Source organism: Athalia rosae, chromosome 4 (assembly GCF_917208135.1).
Source record: "Athalia rosae chromosome 4, iyAthRosa1.1, whole genome shotgun sequence".
Taxonomy (NCBI): Eukaryota; Metazoa; Arthropoda; class Insecta; order Hymenoptera; family Athaliidae; genus Athalia; species Athalia rosae.
In genome coordinates, this window is record NC_064029.1 from 6,745,804 (window position 1) to 6,767,228 (window position 21,425).

The following is a 21,425-nucleotide window of genomic DNA, read 5'->3' on the forward strand; positions in this document are numbered from 1 at the left end:
TATATCATGTTTGTAATATTTGCTCTGCGCAAGCTTTCCGGATCACCGAAACTGTATAGCGATACAAATAGGTGGGTATTCAGGAGACGGTTTTTGAGGAATGAGAAATGATCATTCCTCGTTCTTGCATGGTCTTATTTAGAACACCGTGAAACTCGTTAGTTTTATACGTGTATTAGAAATTCTCTGTTCACAATTTTCAGACACGAAAAACAGCGTTGGTTTGGTAGGGTGCATCGAGGAGGTGGCTCACAACGCGATTGCCGTCTACTGGAATCCCGTCGAGTCATCGGCAAAGGTATATAAAACAGTGAAGAGCAGTATTCCAAGATTATAGACGTCTAATTTTTTTTTTCTCTTCTTTCAATGAATAATTTCACCCGTAGAGCCAGATGTAGTGAATTACCAATGACGTGTTTTTTTCTCTCTCAACAGATAAACGTTGCGGTCCAGTGTCTCAGTACCGATTTTTCGAGCCAAAAGGGCGTGAAAGGTCTTCCTCTTCATATCCAGGTGGATACGTACGAAGAACCACCGCCGCATCCTCACACGCATACACATACGCCTCCTTCGCATCGGGGCTACTGCCAGATCAAAGTATTCTGCGATAAGGTGAGTTCGTGTTCGGAATTTATCTCGGGGGTTGGCCTCGGCGTTGAACAAAAAGAGGAGGAGATTTCATTTTTCTTGTATCGTTGAAACAGGGAGCTGAGAGGAAAACAAGAGACGAAGAGAGGAGAGCAGCCAAACGAAAGATAACGGCAACCGGAAGAAAGAAGCTCGACGAACTTTATCACTCCGTAACCGAACGCAGCGAATTCTACTCAATGGCGGATCTTCACAAACCTCCCGTCCTGTTTTCTCCACCCGCCGAACACACCATCGACAAGGTAATAAGCGTTCACGTTGGAGAATTTTTTTTTTGTCAATACCAGGCAATCTATGCAACAAAAATCTTTAGCCAGAATTGAGCTCGAACGATTATTTATGTCTCGCCAGTTTTCAACGATGGAGCTTTCCGGTTTTTACGGGGGCGGCGGAGGCGGAACGACGGGTGGCGACACGGATACCTCGTCGTTGAGCAACGGTGAAGGTGGTGGAGTGAAAGCCGGGGCGAGTAGCCCTTACCCTACGTGTGGAAGGCCGAGTTTACCGGCGCTGAAATTCCACAATCATTTTCCACCGGACAACCTGGCGTCTTTGCACGACAAAAAGGACTCCCTACTGATGCAAGTTCAAGAGCTCCAGGGATCCGTTCTTCAGGGCGTTCAACAGAGCGGACTGAGCCCGGGCGTCGCGGTCGGAAATCGACTTCATCTCCAACAGCAGCACCTTCGGGGCTCCGAATCCGAGGAAAGAGTGATGCTCTACGTCCGTCAGGAGTCCGAGGACGTCTACACACCTCTTCACGTAGCACCACCGTCCGTACAAGGACTCCTCAATGCTGTAAGAACCCTCCCACCCTTGAGTCCTTGTCTTGCGATATCGTCGCATCACTTTTACTAACAGTTTTTAACCGTTTAACCCGCATAATATTCTAACCGTCGTTGCTGCTGTTGTTGCTGCCGCTGCTGTTGCTGACTTTATCGTTGTTCTTGTTGTTGTTGTTGTTGTTGTTGAAGTGGCTGGTGTTTATTGTTGATGCAGTGTTTCGTGTCTCGTCGTCGTATAAATTCGATAAATCTTACACGCGATCAGCGCTACAAGATTGTTACAAAAAGTATATATATACTACGAGCTCAATCGTCGTCAAAAACTGGGCACAGTACACTCAACTTTTTGAGAAGAAAAAATAACATACATATGTATACCGCTATACTGTCATGAAAAAATCAAAAGTCCTTGTGAACCTAATGAAACGGCGGAGAGTCGCATAAAAATAATCTGACTGGAGGAATCTCAATAAAATCTCTGTTTTATGTTACGTTTCGCTGATTACTGAATAAAGAACAGTGTACACTAGATCATAATTATGAAACAAGAGGAATTTATTAATGAGGGTATAAATAATTATTGTAAATTTGAAGACAATTATTTCTATAGTTGAATAAAAACTTGACAAATATTTGCTCTCTCGCATTATTATTATCATTATTAATATTATTATCAGTACCGTTTCATTGGGTTCAACAATTACGGATCTTTCTTTCCTGTTTTTGTTTATTTTTATTTTTTTTTTTTTTGTTCTCATTCCTTCCATCTTTAATCTTGAAGAACGATGTCAACCGACATACGACGTCGAGCTGGAAGTTATTGTGGAATTCTTGAATGTCTCCATTCTTTTTTTTTTTCTTTTGCTTCACACAAATTTTATACTTGTTTCAGTTACAATTTATATTTATACGTACATTCGCGTATAATTATTCAAATCTCACTGTAAATTATTGTTACGTAGAATAATATTTATACGCGCAAAAACTCACATTTAAGCATCGCTGATTGTCACATTTACTATATATACGCTAATTAATATAAATATTAAGTTTTTTTTAACTACTATGCATGTGTGCCCTGCCAAAGCCTCGAATGTGTGCAATACTATATCCGAATAACCAGCTACATCAGCATTATTTAACACTGCGCCGAAATCATTTTGGGAAACCTATTCGGCCATTATCGTTGTTACATCATTTATTTATTCATTTATTTATTTATTTCTCGCTTACATAATATCGGCGTTGAATACCTCCCTTTGTAGATACACTAGAAAGGGGGATATTCAGAATTCAGTTTCCAAAGAAAAAAGTGGAAGTTATTGAAAAGTTTTTTGAGAATTTTGAGTCCGGCATACCTACGTCTATCTCTTTCTTTCTTTCTTTACATCTATTTCTCTATTTCCTAGATTACTTTACTTTTTATTTTATCTTTGAACGAATAATTAGTCTTCTTCGGCGTGCATTTATTGTAACAGACACAGCTGGTAGATTGTTACCTTCACGATGCATTTATATACACATGTTTTTACACTTACCGATCAGACTTGTAATTAAAAAGAAAAAAAAACAAAAAAAAAAAAAATTAAGAACAGAAGCAAGAAAAAGAATAAGCAAAATAACAAACGTAAAAAGAAAAAGAAAAAAAGAAAGATGAAAACCACTGTCAAAATTCTAATATTCTACTTTTTTCTATTTTGCAGATTGAGTCAAAGTACAAAATTGCATCCTCGAGTATTAATAACCTCTATCGCAAAAACACAAAGGGGTAAGTTTAGTAGAGTGTCATCTTTACTTGCATGTTCAAGTACAACATTTGCATCCACCATGCACGTTTGCACGTATGCACGCACCCTATTTTTTCTCGCTCTAATGACTAACTAAAATTTCCTGAAATAATAAAAAATTGAATGATGTAACACCTGCACGTCTCTCCCTCTGTCTTCACCGACTCTGTCGCTTCGCATTTCCTATCGCTACACTACAGTGATTCGATGATTCCTATTTGTTGTCTATTACGGTTCTGGCAATGGCTTGTGCACGGTTACGCGGTTGTGGTCGTGGTTCACCACTCGTTGCGATTGGAATGCACGCACGCAATTCATACTGCATGTGCAGAAAAAAATTATGTTTACACACGCCCCAAAATACACGGTCACACATTTCGATTCGACCTTTGATTTCTACGTTCTCAGATTTTCACTCCTCCGATTCTTCGTTTTTTTGTATATACCATTTGTCTTTAGGTCACGATGAAATGACGTGCAAAGCAGTCACCCTCCATATATATTTATATACCTTCTATCATCCTGATCCTTGGTGAAAATATTCCGTTCAAATAATTCAACCGAATCAATCGGTATTCTCTATTCTTCCGTTATCGAAGTAATTCTATTCGAAATCTGCTATAGCCATCCCACCTTCCCTTTTTGGTAAAAATAATTCACATTTACCAGGTTGAGACACCCCATTCTTTTTTTTTTTTTTTTTACAACGTTCCCTTACGAAATTCCAGGATCGCATTTCCAGGTGTTCGAGTGCCTCGATCGCTTCGCTGATCTGAAAAAAAAAAAAATTTCTCCTCTCTTTGGTTTCAGAATTACGGCGAAAATTGACGACGATATGATTCGATATTACGTGGACGAGGACCTATTTCTCCTGGAGGTGAGCCATACGCCCGTAACGAATTCGTCCGATCCAAATTCAGAACACGGTCCGCCGTCACCGAGTGACGATCGAAACGGTGCTGGCGGGGGTTACGACGTTACCCTTATCGAGCTTTCGACTCCAGGGGGACAACCACCTATTCCAGTTTCCGTTTCGGGACCACTTTCGCCCCATAATTCCCATTCCCACCAACATCAGCATGGCCATCCGCACGAGAACAACAACACGTGAACAGGAGCCATGAAGAAATTTCCGATTCACAAAATAAAAGAGAGGATATAATCGAATTATATCGCGCATGGATCAGCTAAGGGATCATTTCGTTCAACGCTGCTGAGGAAAAACGGGAGAAAGAGGTATTCGTGCATCAAATTTATACGACATGAGATCTAGAGCATGATTATTTTTTCTTTCTGTATCGTGTCTCGTTCTTTCGTCATCACGCGTTGAAGTCTCCCACGAACGAACGTAATATAATATTGTAAATATATAAGTCACGTTGTTGTTATTATTATTATTATTAATATTATTATTGCTGTACGGTAAATACGTTTAATGAATACTTGTACTAGATTTCCTCTATAAAAACTAATAGGGGAAAATACCCAACGATTTGAAAAGAAAAGGAAGAAAAAAATTGAAATAAAAAAAAAAAAGAAGAAGTACAGTTATACATAGGTGCGGAGAACGACGACGCTTCTACAGATCATGAGAAGAAAGTCAGAGTCATTGATCAAAATAAGGAGTTAAAATTGTATTCCATATAAATATAGTGTATACTTATATAACTATATACATATACGTACACCAATTTACTATAAGTGATTACATTCGTATATAGAAATTCGGAGAACACAATTTGAGCCTTTCAAATAAATGCTTTAAGTGATTCACCGTTTTCCGCATGCAAAGCGTAATTTCGCGCTCCTCTGATGATTATTAATAATATTATCTTTATCATCATATTCGTATATACACGTAGAAGTGACCTTTACGCGGCATGCAGAACACACCCGCGAGCTACCGCGATAAAGTCTGATCAAAAAAGAAAAAAGGTCAGTGAGACGACGGACAAAAGTAAAAGAACAAAATTCTGCAGACACAGTCATGATCAAATGAATATCTTAATGAATTAAAAATATGGAAAAAAGAAGCGGAGCGCGCGTATTCAGGTATACGAGGCGTTATGGATGTACACCAACGAATGAATCACTTTCGCGATTGTACATAAATGATATTGATAATCATAATCACACTAATCTAATATATTACTTTTATCCTGTACACATACACACACGTATATAATGTATTTATAAATTCTATTTCACGGCCACTCGTTCAGTCGCGCATTAAAGTTATTATAAAATTGACGATTCATTTGATCGCGAGCAATTACATTTAGATCTATTACTGATTCGAAAATCAATCTACGAAACTTTAATTTTCCATAGTCTGACGATGTTATTCGATAGTATCGTAGCTCGTGATTTTTTATTTATTTATTTTTATTTTTGGCGCCGAAGATATTTCATCAGCTTGTTAATTTATGTATTCAGATATAATAATGATTATACATCTACATCGGATTGTATCTCATTATGAGAAAGGAAGAAAAAATTTATTTTTGTGGCGCGATAAACGAGTGGTAAATTTTTCGGCATATGATGCTCGAATACGTTGAATGAAAAAAGTTTAAAATAAGAAGAAAGAGACAAAATAATAAAATCGGAATAAAGATTCCTCGTTATATTGGATAAAATATGAAACCATGATGCGACGAAGTTGAAAAGTAAAGAAAAATATATATATTTTTTTTTACTCGTTTTTGTTTCTAGTGTTTAATGGTTATTGGTTAATTATATTGCGGTCGTATAATCATTATATTCGCCGTCGGCTTCAAGCCTAATTTTCTTGTTATTACGAAAACTGCGTAACTTCATATATAATTTTCTGTTATTTAGAACATTAGGTCATAGCCGTATATATCAATATACATATATATTATATTTAGGTTGTGTTATGTAAATTTAATAAGGATATAATTAAATTTTAATCACTAATCTTAAGGTTCAAATATAAATCATAGATATGCGTTACATTATATACTTCTCATTATGGGTATAACAAATATACACGGAGACGATTTTATATAAATGTATAATAATGTATGAATGTTACGTACGTACCTACAATTATATACATATCGTCACCATCGAATACGTATACCTATCACATCAAAGCAACGATCAAAATACGCTTGTAAAATGAATGCTATTAAATAATGCCACTATATTTTGTTACATTATTATTGAAGACAAAGCAAAAATGAAAGAGACAAAAAGAGAATAGATATTATTATTAAATGTATGATCACGAGATGTAATGTGCATGTTTAATTACACCGACATTGTTATTATTATTATTATTATTATTATTATTATTACTATTCGTATGATTAATTTTATAAAATTATATAAATATCGTGTCATTTGATCTTCGGAATACGTACGTATATGATAATAATATCTATTATTAATTTTAAGAGAAATATTTTACACATCAAAGATAATTGGTTAATTAATGACTGTATATTAGATCAATTATCAAATTATTATATAATCACCTTCGTAATTTGGACCATGACATATAAATGTAATGTTACTGCAAGACGTATATACCATGTAACTGAGAAAGTTGACAAGGCGAAGAAACAGAAAAAGAAAAGGAAGTAAACGACTAAATGTAATAATATAGTACAGCCAGCCAGCCGTAGTGACTTGCCGTATTCTATGATATTTTCTACTAGTTTTTTTTGTTAATTTTTGTTTTAAACTTTAGGGTCACAAGACCAAAAAAGAAAAAAAAAGTATAATTAAGTTACAAAATAAATAGATCCATGTTATTTTGTTAAGATATAAGGAGGAAAAAATTCGACCGAGATATATATACCTCTTCCTTTTTTGCAAGGAATATAAAGTATATGAATTTATATTTATGTATATGAACAAGGAATATCGATGATCATATTTGATTGAATGATATTTAAATAATACAGCTACAAAAATGAAAAAAAAAATAAATAAATTGCAAGGAAATATATAAGCTTCGTTGTAGAAAGCGCCGTTATAATATCACGTGTGCTTTTTTCTTTTTGTTATTATTGAAATTGCAAATACGTACTTAAATATCTATGAAATATAGATCTATGAATATATCATGTGTACTTTAAGATTTAAGAACGGGTAGAAAGAAAAAAAGAGAGAAAAAGAAAGAAGGAAAAGGAGAAGGTAAAGAATACAGTAGTTTGACGTTAATATTAGTAAGTGGATTAGATTTTCATTAGATTTGGTTTTTTGATTTTGATTTTGATTTTAATTTAAGTCGAGTGTTCGATTGTCGCGCGACATATTCTTGCCATCGTGAGATTGTGCCAGAGGTGATATTATATATTATTATCATTTATTAGATATAACGTTATAAATATTATATATTAGTACATAACTATATATACATTTTATAAGAAAAGAAAAAACAAAACAGATAAAAAAAATTAATTACCATAATTATTATTGTTATTGACATTTGTTATGTTATATATTACAGGCCTATCTGATCCTATATATTATATATATAATGTATACGTCTATACTCATTTTTTATTCACAATTCCAATACGAAAATTCTTCGATTATAATCTTTATAAGATAAGAAAAAAATATTGATAATGACGATAGTAATAATACAGAAAATATGAACGAATATATAGTAATTAATTCGCTGATAATTTTTTTTTTTTTGATCATTGAAAATTAATCTTTGCGAATTAAAACCATATGTACGAATCATAATTACGATAACATAATTGCAGATTATAAGTCTAGCGTTTTGTGGACCGTTGGATTTTTGCATCAAAATTTTGGCAAACGAAATGATTGTAAATTTAAAATAGGGGACAATCCAACTCACAATCCAAGCGGCTCATTTAACGCATATTACCAGCCATAGAATGCTGGTCTTATCATTGCCTACTCTATGCATACCCTACCTATCTGCTTGCGCCGTGGATATTAACTTAATTAATTAATTAATAATATCTATGGGATTCTGTCTCTGCGAAATTTTTGCAGATTCTCATCTTATTTTTCCTTGGAAGCGCAGCAGACCCTGTAACACGAACAAATTATCAGAATCAGTTTGAATGAACAGACGTTCATTTGAATGAACGGACAACCCAATTGATGGGTGATAAAAATATTCTTTCTGTATAACGAATTGATCTAATACTCGTAAGAATTTTAGGTTTAAGATTTCAATTTTTTTTAACTTTTATACTCCCAAACAAATCTCAAGAGTTATTATCGTGAATCGCATAGATTCACGTACTAAATTTTATTCCCCTCGGTTTCTCTTCATTTGATGAAGTTTTTTTTTCTTTTTAGTTCGTTGATTGAAATTTTTTTCGGACTAACCAACGTACGCCATTGTTGATATTTTTATTTTTCTACATTTACGGATCGTATGAACGGATATATAATAATTTTGGTAGATTATATAGTTGTATGCACGTATATGTGCTGCTTAGTATCGGTAAACGTGGGGGAAATTTGGAATACAAGAAAGAAAAGTTAAAAAATATATGAATGAATAAAAAGATGTGGGCAACCGATTATTCAAAGAAGATAATGATGATTATAATATGTCAGAATAAATAATAGTAGGTAATGTTAAGGGGAGAGCGAAGAATGTTATATCTTATGATATTATATTGTTGATTTGGTTTGTTTCTATGCAAATAAGTACCTGAAATAATCGCTTTATGATAAGTAAGCAAGGATAGGTAGGCACAATGTTAATAGGTATTAAGTGATATTGATATGTAATATACATGGAAATTTCTATACAATAATATTATCTACCTACCTACATACATCACGTCTATTACCTATTATACTTATCAATTATAGCTATAGATAACTAATTGTTCAATTTGGGGAATAGCATAACTTGGCTCATTTTTCACACCCCGGAATCGCAAAAAAACGCTCGGAGAATTCGTGAAGACTATAGTCTGTTGTCTTTCCGCACCCTAAAAACTCGAAGGATCGCTCAGAAATAGTCAATCTGCAAGACTTTTATTTTATTTTTATACGAATCCTTCGTCGAAAAACCCACCTCTGGCATTATCTTGGAAGAATAAATATATCAATGAATTATATGCTCTGGCCGGCGCGGAAGCGATTCTCTTCCAATGAGAAATCAGTCTTATTTGTCTTACAATTGAGTCCGATAGCTCTTGATACTCAACTCAAATTACGATGATTCTCCGAGCTCTATCAGATAAATTGTGGAAATCATATTCCGAAAAATTATATGGATGAGAATTATTACAAAATTTTTGGCAAAGAATCTGAAAAAAAAACTATAATCGATCAAAATTGAAATGATCAACGAATTTTGTTTTCTTCATGAATTGCTCTTGACTATCCATCATTCTCAAAACGAGCCGCTTCAAACATCAGAGTCTCGACCAAAAGTCAATAGAAAATATCACGACTAGGAGCAATCTCAAAACAGTCAATTGCGAAGTGCAATTCGGTATTCGGTCATATCGGAGCATCTCGTACGTAGATCCTTCTTTTCCGAGGCAACGGCAGTATGGCCGCAACAGTCGAAGCGACGGGGTCATCGGGAGCGACATCGATGGTAGCGCCTACAAACTTGGACAGGACAAAAAAGGAGAAAGAGAGGGGAGAGAAAGAAAGAGAAATATCGGGGTAAGGATTAGTACGCACATAGATATAATGGCACGCAGTTACTACTGCGCCATAGTTTTCTTTTTTGTTAAAGTTTTTCCGGTCGCGTTTCGAGCGTACCTGAAAGGCAAATCGCACGAACTATACTTAGTGTTAGTTCATGATACGTTTCTATATTCCTATACTCATATACTAGCTATTGATTAACAATATTCTGATTGATTCCGGAATATTTTTGACGAGTGTTCAAATACTATGAATTCTTTTGTCTAATATTACGGGAGGCATCATTGTGTAGTTTCCAAACAGAATCACCGATATCAGTATACTGTGTTTACGTGACCGGATTAGACTAAGTCCTTTTCCTGGTAGGTGGCGAAGAGTTAGTCTTTGATCCGCGGCCGAGAGGTGTTGACCGATTTAAAACTGTGGTACATAAAATGAATTATCGTTAATGTGTGTGTGGTTTAATTAACTAAAACCCTTACGATTGGGATTTTGATTTGAAATTATGCTCCGTTGCCATTTCATGAGCGAATCTATTATTTATATTTGGGGGTCGGTTTTACAATTTCACTTGGTTTCTGACATAATATTTTCGCATTTCGGATTTATACTTGACAGACGTCCAAGTTGCTTAGTTCTCCGCAATACCCTTCGACTTCCAAATTCTATACCCACGTTGTGCTGAAAAACTCGTATCAAGGTAAGAAATGATTTTTATTGCGTATTCGTTGACTTGTGATGAGACTAGAGACGATTTTTTAAATGTTTCCCACGCTATCTCTCAACGTGAAGCAATCGTCGCGTTTATGATTGCAGACGGTTCTAGTGATCGAACAATTAATATCTATGAATAGTATTTTAAACTGTTTGATATTTCATCCATATTTCTGAAGCATTCATTCATTAATTCGTTCATTCATCCATATATTCAGTCATTGAGTCTTTCATCTATTTATTTATTCATTCATTCATCTATTTATTCAATTATCGAGTCTTTCATTCATTCATTCATTCATCCATTAATTCATTCAATCATTTATTCATTCATTTATGTATTCATTTATTCATTTGATTATTCATTAATTTATTTATTTAGTGAGTCAACTATTGATTTATTTATTGAATTATAAATTCACACATGATGCCTGTATGTATATACTCTCATCGTGAAGCAATCGTCGCGTTTATGATTGCAGACGGTTCTAGTGATCGAACAATTAATTTCTATGATTAGTATTTTGAACTGTTCGATAATTCATCCATATTTCTGGAGCTTTCATTCATTAATTCGTCCATTTATCATTGGGCTTTTCATCTATTTTTGTATTCATTCGTTCATTTATTCAGTCACCGAGTCTCCCATTCATTTATTCAATCGTTAGTTCATTCAGTCATTCATTCATTTATTTAACAACTCATTCATTTATCTATTTATTCAGTCGTTGAAACTTTCATTCATTTATTCACTAATTCATTTATTTATTCATTTATTTATTCATTAATTTATTCATTTATTCTCTTATACATTTATTTATTTGTTTATTGATTCTCTTATCCATTTATCCATTTTTATATTCACCCATTCATTCATTTTCTTCCTACCCTGCTCGAAAGTGCGTGTTTTGTCCCTGCTTCTGGGGACGTAAAGTGCTACTTGTTCTCCCTACTATCGCACCATCACTTAGCAGGGAGCAACTATTAATTTGCCGGGTCGTGTTTTTTAATCTCGCGAAGATAAAAACTCTTTTTCGACCCGGGCTCGAACCTCGGACGTCTGAGTAGAATTCTGCAACGCTACTCGCCAGGCTAGCCGACGCTTATAACCCTTTCAAACAATTTTTTAACATTTCGGGCAACCATAGGAGGAATAACCCATGCGGCTACCTCCTCCAAATCCAATCAATCAAATTCAATATTGCAATGCGATGATTTTGATGATAATTTGGATGAAAACCAAAAAGAGGATTTTGGAAATTCAGAGCCATCTACTTCCAGTAATCGAATCCATTCTCTAAACTTTGTAACGGCCGGTGAAATTGCTCTGAATCGGAAACGGAGTTTCATGGACAAGCTTCCAGTAAAAGTTTTTCAAAATCTGGAAAATTCTGAAACACTAGCGAAGAAAACGAAGACCTTATTGTTAGACCATGACCGACGATCTGAGACTATAACCTCAGAGATTTTCGATAATCTACATTCCAATATTGATCGGATTTCATCTTTTGTAAATTGTACTTTCAGTAATTGTGTTTTTAATATTACACCTTGCTCGTGTAATTAAAATGACCGTTCCTAAATAAAAAAATATAGATTAAAATATCCTGTATTTTCTTGATGATCTGGGAATGCCCGTCATCGGCCAGCAAGACTCGCTTCGCTCGGGTCGCAAATGCCGACGCGCATTCCCGATAGACATGAACATGCGATGACAATAATAACGTGCGAACGCACTTTCGAGCAGGGTAGGAAAAAAAATAGTACATTACACAACTAGGGACGTAAGTCTCACTCACGTCCCTGCTGCTTACGACCCTTCGCTTCGCTCGGGGCAAACACGTAGGGACATAAGTGAGACTTACGTCCCTAGTTGTGTAATGTGCTATCATTCATTCATGAATTTATTTATTCATTCATTCAATTAGTGAGTTAACTATTGATTCATTCGCATTAATTCAGAAACAAAGGGGTGTAATTATAGTAATCGAATGAATTGCAGCCAATCACTATACATCCGATCGGGGGTTTGTAATTTGGTATATGGTTAACAGAGTACATTCATGTCGCAGGTTTTCCGTCTTGGATTCCATGGCAGTTCAGCTTCGGCGACAGAAGCAGCGACATCAGTAGCAAGGCAGGTCCTTCAGAGCGACGATGGAGAGAGAGAACGGTGAGCAATCTTTCTTACAGAATTTAGTTGAATATTGTTTCAATCAGTTGCGCGTCCGTTTCTATATGTATTCTGATTACGCGCTCCCGACTATTCATACTAAAAATAGTCGTCATAAATATATTCGCCCTGGTTCTGAACAATCCTTGATAACTCTGAGATAATTAATTAATCTTTCTGACTGATACAAATTAGATGTAGCTATTATTCTTAATCAACTTTCTGATTTGTTTCGGCTGTGAATGAAATACTTTTAAAATCATTCGAACGTCTGTTTTCCATTGTAGTTTGATTATACGTTTTCTATTATGAACTTCGCTGAAGAACGTATTGCAAATGCACTCAATGCAGCTCCTGAAAAATTCCTCAGGATTCTCGGGATGATTTGACAATGATTCACTCAATTTCTTTTCTTGATGAAATATAAAAAGATTTATTGATCTCATTCGTGAATACAAAAAGAATATAAATATAAGTGATTGTTATATCGTGATTTTGATTGTACATGTGATATCTTTATTTCTTTCTGGTAGATGAGCATTGGGCCATGGAACCAAATCAGGACATCAACGAGTCACTCCGAAGATCGACTCCTCTTCTTATTGTTCCGGTAGAGACATGGATCTGCAACACATGAGACGTACAACTCCTTTTTTTTGCAGAGGTATGTTTCATTTAATCTATCCCTTTCGAGAGTCCCTGGTATAATCTAACATTCAGAGTCTCAGTACATGAATTGCACCCCCTTAGAAAAGATTTTCATTATCCTCCTCATAGAATCAGATCACCCAGTATTACCCCATGGACTTGGTAAATTCATGCGTCCCCTTAAAATAATTCATCAGACACGCCAATAAGGCAAGACATTAATTTATTATCACATACTTGGTACAGTTTATTATAATTCAAACGTCTTATATACTTATATACTGAGTCATAAAATCATTAATCATTAGGTTACATGATAGGTCATACATTAAGTCATGTATTGCGTTAACTAATTATTTATTTGTTATTTGTGTTACAGGTCGCAGTTCCCTCCAACGTCATTGACCGGACTCCCCCTGTTCATCAGGGGGAGTCCAGGGACCCGTCCCCTGGGACTGCGCGGCCTCCCACCGCCCCCGGGGTCCCAGGGGACCCAGTCCCCGAGGACATGTCTTCGGGGATGCGGTATCCCCGCTGGAGGGGATGCCATATCCCGAGGGACATGTCCTCGGGAACTGGTCTTCGGGGACACGTGTCCCCCCAGGGACACGTCCCCGGGGATGCGGTATCCCCGCTGGAGGGGATGCCGTGTCCTTGGGGGCGTGGCCTTGGGGGAATACGAGTCCTCGAAAATCCCGGGAAAAGGAGGTCCCAAGCGGACACTTTGTTTTTCGTTTCTCTAGAGAAATCAAGAAAACGAGTGACCGCTTGGGACCTCCTTTTCCCGGGATTTTCGAGGACTCGTATTCCCCCAAGGCCACGCCCCCAAGGACACGGCATCCCCTCCAGCGGGGATACCGCATCCCCGGGGACGTGTCCCTGGGGGGACACGTGTCCCCGAAGACCAGTTCCCGAGGACATGTCCCTCGGGATATGGCATCCCCTCCAGCGGGGATACCGCATCCCCGAAGACATATCCTCGGGGACTGGGTCCCCTGGGACCCCGGGGGCGGTGGGAGGCCGCGCAGTCCCAGGGGACGGGTCCCTGGACTCCCCCTGATGAACAGGGGAAGTCCAGGGGGTCATAACTGCGGCGACAGCATCTCAGAGTACCTGAAATATACAAAAAGTGCATTAATAATGACGTTATATAAGACTACGTTATCGCCAATATTATATTCCATGTCAATATATTAATTATATGTTATATTATATTATATGTTAATATATTTATACTGCCAATGTGATGTTATAATGTATTGCATTGAATATATTTTCATTTTACACTAACTTATATTATGTCGACTGATGCTTATTGCATACCTGTAAACGAATTGTGCGATGCCATGTAACCTCTGCCTTTCGTGGTTGGAAGTTGTATAAGTACTACGACGAATTAGCGACCATGATGACCAATTGAAAGCCTGAAAAAGATGTCCCGTAAGAAATAAAGTGAAATTGTATATCTGAATCTGAAATATATGAATAAATTTGTTCAAAATATAACAGCGGAGATTATTTCTAAACCTATGATGACTTCCCGAATTCGATAGATAGACGAATTATAGTCGTTGAACACGAGTGTCACCATCCCGCAGTCAACAACGTTACCACTGATGAAGTACTGATGAAAGAGTTCATGAATGTGTAATTGATTATACCTAAATGTTCGAAATTTCAACGAAAAAAGATATCTTTAGCACAAAATTACGGCGTTAACTGTCTCTACTCTGTATATGATTGAATTCGGACACCAGATCCAGATTCCTGAGACGGGAATCTATGAGTCTATGAATATGATTTGAAGGCAGCGTAATCATACCAATTGATTGATCAGTCGACTGAATAATTAATTAATTATTTATCAAATGAACGAGTGAATAGATAAATGACCACTTGAATTTAGAAGCATCGGAATTATACCCATTAATTAATGTTACTATTAACACACGCGACGATTGTTTACAATATGAGACTGGTATAGAAATCGTGTATGAATTTATGATTCAATTAATGGATGAATACATAACTAACTTAATGAATAAATGAACCAATGAATGATCACCTGAATTCGAAAGGATCGAAATTATACCCATTAATTATTATTGATATCAATCGACGCGATAATAGCTTCACATGTGATTTCATAGAAATCATGTATAAATTAATAATTCGATGAATGAATAAATAGATGAAAGACTCAATGACTGAATATATGGATGAATGAACGAATTAATGAATGAATGCTTCAGAAATATGGATGAATTATCAAACAGTTTGAAATACTAGTCATATAAATTAATTGTTCGATCACTAGAACCGTCTGCAATCATAAACGCGACGATTGCTTCACGTTGAGAGTATATACATACAGGCATCATGTGTGAATTTATAATTCAATAAATAAATCAATAGTTAACTCACTAAATAAATAAATTAATGAATAATCAAATGAATAAATGAATACATAAATGAATGAATGAATGACTGAATGAATTAATGGATGAATGAATGAATGAATGAAAGACTCGATAATTGAATAAATAGATGAATGAATAAATAAATAAATAGATGAAAGACTCAATGACTGAATATATGGATGAATGAACGAATTAATGAATGAATGCTTCAGAAATATGGATGAATTATCAAACAGTTAGAAATACTAGTCATATAAATTAATTGTTCGATCACTAGAACCGTCTGCAATCATAAACGCGACGATTGCTTCACGATGAGAGTATATACATACAGGCATGATGTGTGAATTTATAATTCAATAAATAAATCAATAGTTGACTCACTGAATGAATAAATGAATGAATAATCGAATGAATAAATGAATACATAAATGAATGAATGAATGACTGAATGAATTAATGGATGAATGAATGAATGAATGAAAGACTCGATAATTGAATAAATAGATGAATGAATGAATAAATAAATAGATGAAAGACTCAATGACTGAATATATGGATGAATGAACGAATTAATGAATGAATGCTTCAGAAATATGGATGAATTATCAAACAGTTTGAAATACTAGTCATATAAATTAATTGTTCGATCACTAGAACCGTCTGCAATCATAAACGCGACGATTGCTTCACGATGAGAGTATATACATACAGGCATGATGTGTGAATTTATAATTCAATAAATAAATCAATAGTTGACTCACTGAATGAATAAATGAATGAATAATCAAATGAATAAATGAATACATAAATGAATGAATAAATGATTGAATGAATTAATGGATGAATGAATGAATGAATGAAAGACTCGATAATTGAATAAATAGATGAATGAATGAATAAATAAATAGATGAAAGACTCAATGACTGAATATATGGATGAATGAACGAATTAATGAATGAATGCTTCAGAAATATGGATGAAATATCAAACAGTTTAAAATACTATTCATAGATATTAATTGTTCGATCACTAGAACCGTCTGCAATCATAAACGCGACGATTGCTTCACGTTGAGAGATAGCGTGGGAAACATTTAAAAAATCGTCTCTAGTCTCATCACAAGTCAACGAATACGCAATAAAAATCATTTCTTACCTTGATACGAGTTTTTCAGCACAACGTGGGTATAGAATTTGGAAGTCGAAGGGTATTGCGGAGAACTAAGCAACTTGGACGTCTGTCAAGTATAAATCCGAAATGCGAAAATATTATGTCAGAAACCAAGTGAAATTGTAAAACCGACCCCCAAATATAAATAATAGATTCGCTTATGAAATGGCAACGGAGCATAATTTCAAATCAAAATCCCAATTGTAAGGGTTTTAGTTAATTAAACCACACACACATTAACGATAATTCATTTTATGTACCACAGTTTTAAATCGGTCAACACCTCTCGGCCGCGGATCAAAGACTGACTCTTCGTCACCTACCAGGAAAAGGACTTAGTCTAATCCGGTCACGTAAACACAGTATACTGATATCGGTGATTCTGTTTGGAAACTACACAATGATGCCTCCCGTAATATTAGACAAAAGAATTCATAGTATTTGAACACTTGTCACAAATATTCCGGAATCAATCAGAATATTGTTAATCAATAGCTAGTATATGAGTATAGGAATATAGAAACGTATCATGAACTAACACTAAGTATAGTTCGTGCGATTTGCCTTTCAGGTACGCTTGAAACGCGACCGGAAAAACTTTAACAAAAAAGAAAACTATGGCGCAGTAGTAACTGCGTGCCATTATATCTATGTGCGTACTAATCCTTACCCCGATATTTCTCTTTCTTTCTCTCCCCTCTCTTTCTCCTTTTTTGTCCTGTCCAAGTTTGTAGGCGCTACCATCGATGTCGCTCCCGATGACCCCGTCGCTTCGACTGTTGCGGCCATACTGCTGTTGCCTCGGAAAAGAAGGATCTACGTACGAGATGCTCCGGTATGTCCGAATACCGAATTGCACATTCGCAATTCACTGTTTTGAGATTGCTCCTAGTCGTGATATTTTCTATTGACTTTTGGTCGAGACTCTGAAGTTTGAAGCGGCTCGTTTTGAGAATGATGGATAGTCAAGAGCGATTTATCAAGAAAACAAAATTCGTTCATCATTTCAATTTTGATCGATTATAGTTTCTTTTTCAGATTTTTTGCCTGTAAAATTTTGTTACTAAAATTATTCGGCTTATCGTGCGCATGCATTAAATCCTGTGTATTTATTACTACTTCTCCGCCCTATGATCGAGATATTACCTAGTTGATTTCAGGCCTAATCATGCACGATTGAAACATGCTCCATCATAAACTGGAAGTGATAATAAAGCCATAGAATACCTGCACTGAAAATGCAAAGGCAAATTTTAGCCGAAAATGATTTTATTATGAGGAGAACACGACAGGTCAGTAAGTGTTCTGAGACATGATGTGCTTGATCAGGTGCATACATGCATATTTGTGTATCGTATATTATTTTCCCGTTATTGCACCCCGATGTCTTGATGCGTTGCTTATGAGATACGTGAATGAGTGTAGAGGTGCAGGAGTTTGATCAATGTTAATCAGACAATAAATATTGAAAGTGCGTTTTTTTTGTATAAGTTTTTGACTTGGAAAACATATACGTACAATCTTCACTTATTGTTTTACGAAACAATTATTGCCATAATAAAACCGTTACAATATGATTTACAAGTTATGCACGTACGTACCTATCTCAATGTTACAACGGTGCCTCAGTTATTCTTGTAATCTTACGATGTGTTATACAAGTTAATAATCATTTGTTTTACATGTATCATCAATTTTTTTTAAATGGCAAACAACCTGCCGTGGACATACTTTCTGTCGAAGGTAAGGAGATGCTTGACAGCGCGGTGCAGCATCGTATCATTTCAGCACTTGTGGCGGTTGTCGAGTACATGTGGCTGCTGAAACTTTGTGAAAACGTCAGATTCGCCGAGGGTACTAACAATAATGAAATACTTTGATGAACCCTCGTGATAATTCAATTTAATTGACGGATATAAGAAAAGTCTTTCCCAGGTGAAAATACATCAGAAAACACTCGTTTAAACGATATCGCGGAGATTTCCGGCTATTTCGATGAACAAATCTTTGAACATCCAAAGACCATAGGCTCTGACGAATCACTCATGGCTTTAAAATAATTACCGACATAATTAAATAGCATGGGGATTCGAGAATTGGAAAAATCATTTAATGATTCTCCGGTTGGAATTCGCTGACAAAATATTGTCCGTTTCAATTTTGGGCATGTGTTAAAGTGCGCACTTAAAATTAGCTGAGGATTCACTGACCGTTCAATTCCTCTAAAGTTGAATACGAATCGCACCGATGCGACGATTACAAATGTTTATTGGCCACAGCACGTCTCTAAGAAGGAGCATAAAACTACGATTATAATGTCTACGTTATGCGAATAATTGGAGAGGAGAGTATCCAGCTATTATATATCGAGCTACCGGTACACACTGAGCTGATGTAATTATCGCGATAGAATTGAAATCTTTTCTTATCCGATCCTCAAGAGTTCACCGTCAGTCATCATTGAACAAACATGAAACGTTACTTACACCGTTGCTCGTGACACAAATACACCATTCGAAGAATCTGCTCAAATCTAAATAGCGATGTGAAAAACAAACATCGATTCGCGGAATTAATTTAACGCATAGAAAATTTTGTAGACTGTAAGTCTTCTTATGCCGATCCGGAGTTAATATCGAATGCAACAGGCGTACAAGTCGCTACCGATCGATCCTCCGATCGGAGTGACTAATCAAGAAAGGTGTGTATAGCGGGCATGTAATACCTGTTAAAATAAACGTGGAAGGAAGGAGTGCGTGCGTGTTGCAGTATAGTAGCAACGTAGAAAAGAAGACACGCATGTGTTCAACGTCCGTTCTTGGTGGGTGTATCGGCCTTGGGGGGGCCGATGGCCCTACCATAATGTTATGTTATGTTATGTGTTTTAATGTAGTCCGCGTGTTTCGGAGGTGCGTAACATCTCGAAGAGCCGATCGACGTCCTCTGCGACGACGAATTCATACGGGGATCATTGAAAATCGTGCAACTCATCGACTCCGGAGGGAGGGACGCTTAGCACTTAAATGGAATCTATTATTTTTCGAGACAGTAAGATTATCGGAGGCTCGATAAAGAAATGACATGTGTGCAAAAGGTCAGACAGTTACGGATGACTTTGCTTTCAAGATGTAAGAGAATTAAAGATTTATGACATGTTTTAATGGCGTAACGGAGTCTCGAATGTCGTAGATCTTATATCTTACATTAGTCTTTTCGCGTGGGCATTGAGTCGTTCTAATAAATTCGCGATCCTTACTACTGCAAAATTCATCAGTATAGTAATGTCATTTGCTCGAGTTATCGGATTAACTCCGGTTCGAACGGGACTTTAAAAGACGTTCGTGTCTCGCTTTGTTGTCCTCTTCTTTCGACGTATTCCGATCGATGATCCGGTTGATATTACGTATCCTATAATCCATTCGCTCTCGGCTCGTAAAATCTCCCCACATGTCGATCGTTCGACTACCTCTTGGTATAGTTGATTCGAAGATCGCTGATTAAAGAAGAATTGTAAAAGACGAATTATGAATTTTTGCATCGACCTCAGGGTCAACGAACCCGCGAGCTTCGAGATGGGAATCCATCGGCTCCACCGCTCGAGGTCCCTTGGCCCTCGGCTCCCTGGAATCTTATTTCGGGGTTCATTTGCTTACACTGGGCAATTTCGGACGCCCCAGGGTCCGGTTTGACGGGTTGCAGCAGCTCTCCTCTTCACAATTATTATCAAGATATCCCTTCGTCAAGATTTCACGATGCAACCGTAAAGCCGACAATTTGACCGTCCGCAAAATTCCTCCGGATGATGCATCGCGCGCACTTAAATCGCAATTACGAACCACAATACAAGCCTAAGGGTCAAGTTCAGATTTCTGTAAAGACTGTACACGGTGCAATGGAAACGAACAGAGTCCGAGGTGAACGTGCCATCGCCGATCGTCCAGCTCAGTTAAACATGTCAGGCTGTTGTACCCTGGCGATCCAGTTCGCAGGCAACACGAAGGCTAATTGGTGCACCACCGAGTAGAGCTCGGGAACCCGCCCAACGTAGTTGATGGCGTGCGGTATACAAGTTCATGGCCGCTTCAAGGACAGCCGATCAACTCGCGTTCTTTATGCTAATGGAAGAAAGCCTCGTGTTGGGAGCACAACGATCGCCGAATTAAACAGTCCGCGGAATCGACCGTATCCATATACTAAATGGGCTTATTATATTTTAAGTACTGCGGCAACAAAATTTGCATATTATCATCCTCTCCGGTGTCGACTTTTCGTCTAATCCCCGAAGATCGACGGTCATCGGGAGGCCCGCTCTCGCGAAAAGCCCGGACGAAACCGCATCACGATGGAGATTCGGAGGAACCAAAGTTGTTCCGCAGATGTGGGCCGGGAAGCAACTCGCCCCGAGGCCCCCGGGTCCCGTCCTTCGGAGGGAGAAGA

General features: G+C 36.7%; 1 protein-coding gene and 1 long non-coding RNA gene across 6 annotated transcripts in view; one reads left to right on the forward strand and one right to left on the reverse strand.

The window, feature by feature from the left end:
* Positions 1 to 9,027, forward strand: part of LOC105692603 (protein grainyhead) — a 51,293-nt gene extending 42,266 nt beyond the window's left edge. For 2 of the 3 annotated variants that reach the window (XM_020856211.3, XM_048654419.1), the window contains 6 exons: positions 204 to 298; positions 436 to 612; positions 705 to 890; positions 1,000 to 1,446; positions 3,137 to 3,201; positions 4,031 to 9,027. In XM_020856211.3, the coding sequence (XP_020711870.1) occupies positions 204 to 298; positions 436 to 612; positions 705 to 890; positions 1,000 to 1,446; positions 3,137 to 3,201; positions 4,031 to 4,331 (1,271 nt within the window). In that variant the 3' untranslated portion in view covers positions 4,332 to 9,027. The remainder of the gene's footprint in view (positions 1 to 203; positions 299 to 435; positions 613 to 704; positions 891 to 999; positions 1,447 to 3,136; positions 3,202 to 4,030) is intronic. The other variant, XM_048654418.1, reaches the window with a different exon arrangement.
* Positions 9,028 to 14,371: 5,344 nt separating this feature from the next.
* On the reverse strand, positions 14,372 to 21,331 carry LOC125500711. Of its 3 annotated transcripts, XR_007278155.1 has the most exons (5): positions 19,475 to 21,331; positions 17,659 to 18,814; positions 16,974 to 17,055; positions 14,718 to 14,818; positions 14,372 to 14,507 (listed from the first exon to the last, which is right to left on the reverse strand). It is a non-coding gene; the product is annotated as an uncharacterized LOC125500711 (long non-coding RNA). The 3 variants fall into 3 exon arrangements; XR_007278153.1 differs by having other exon boundaries at positions 17,659 to 21,331; XR_007278154.1 differs by lacking the exon at positions 16,974 to 17,055 and having other exon boundaries at positions 17,659 to 21,331.
* Positions 21,332 to 21,425: the final 94 nt, after the last annotated feature.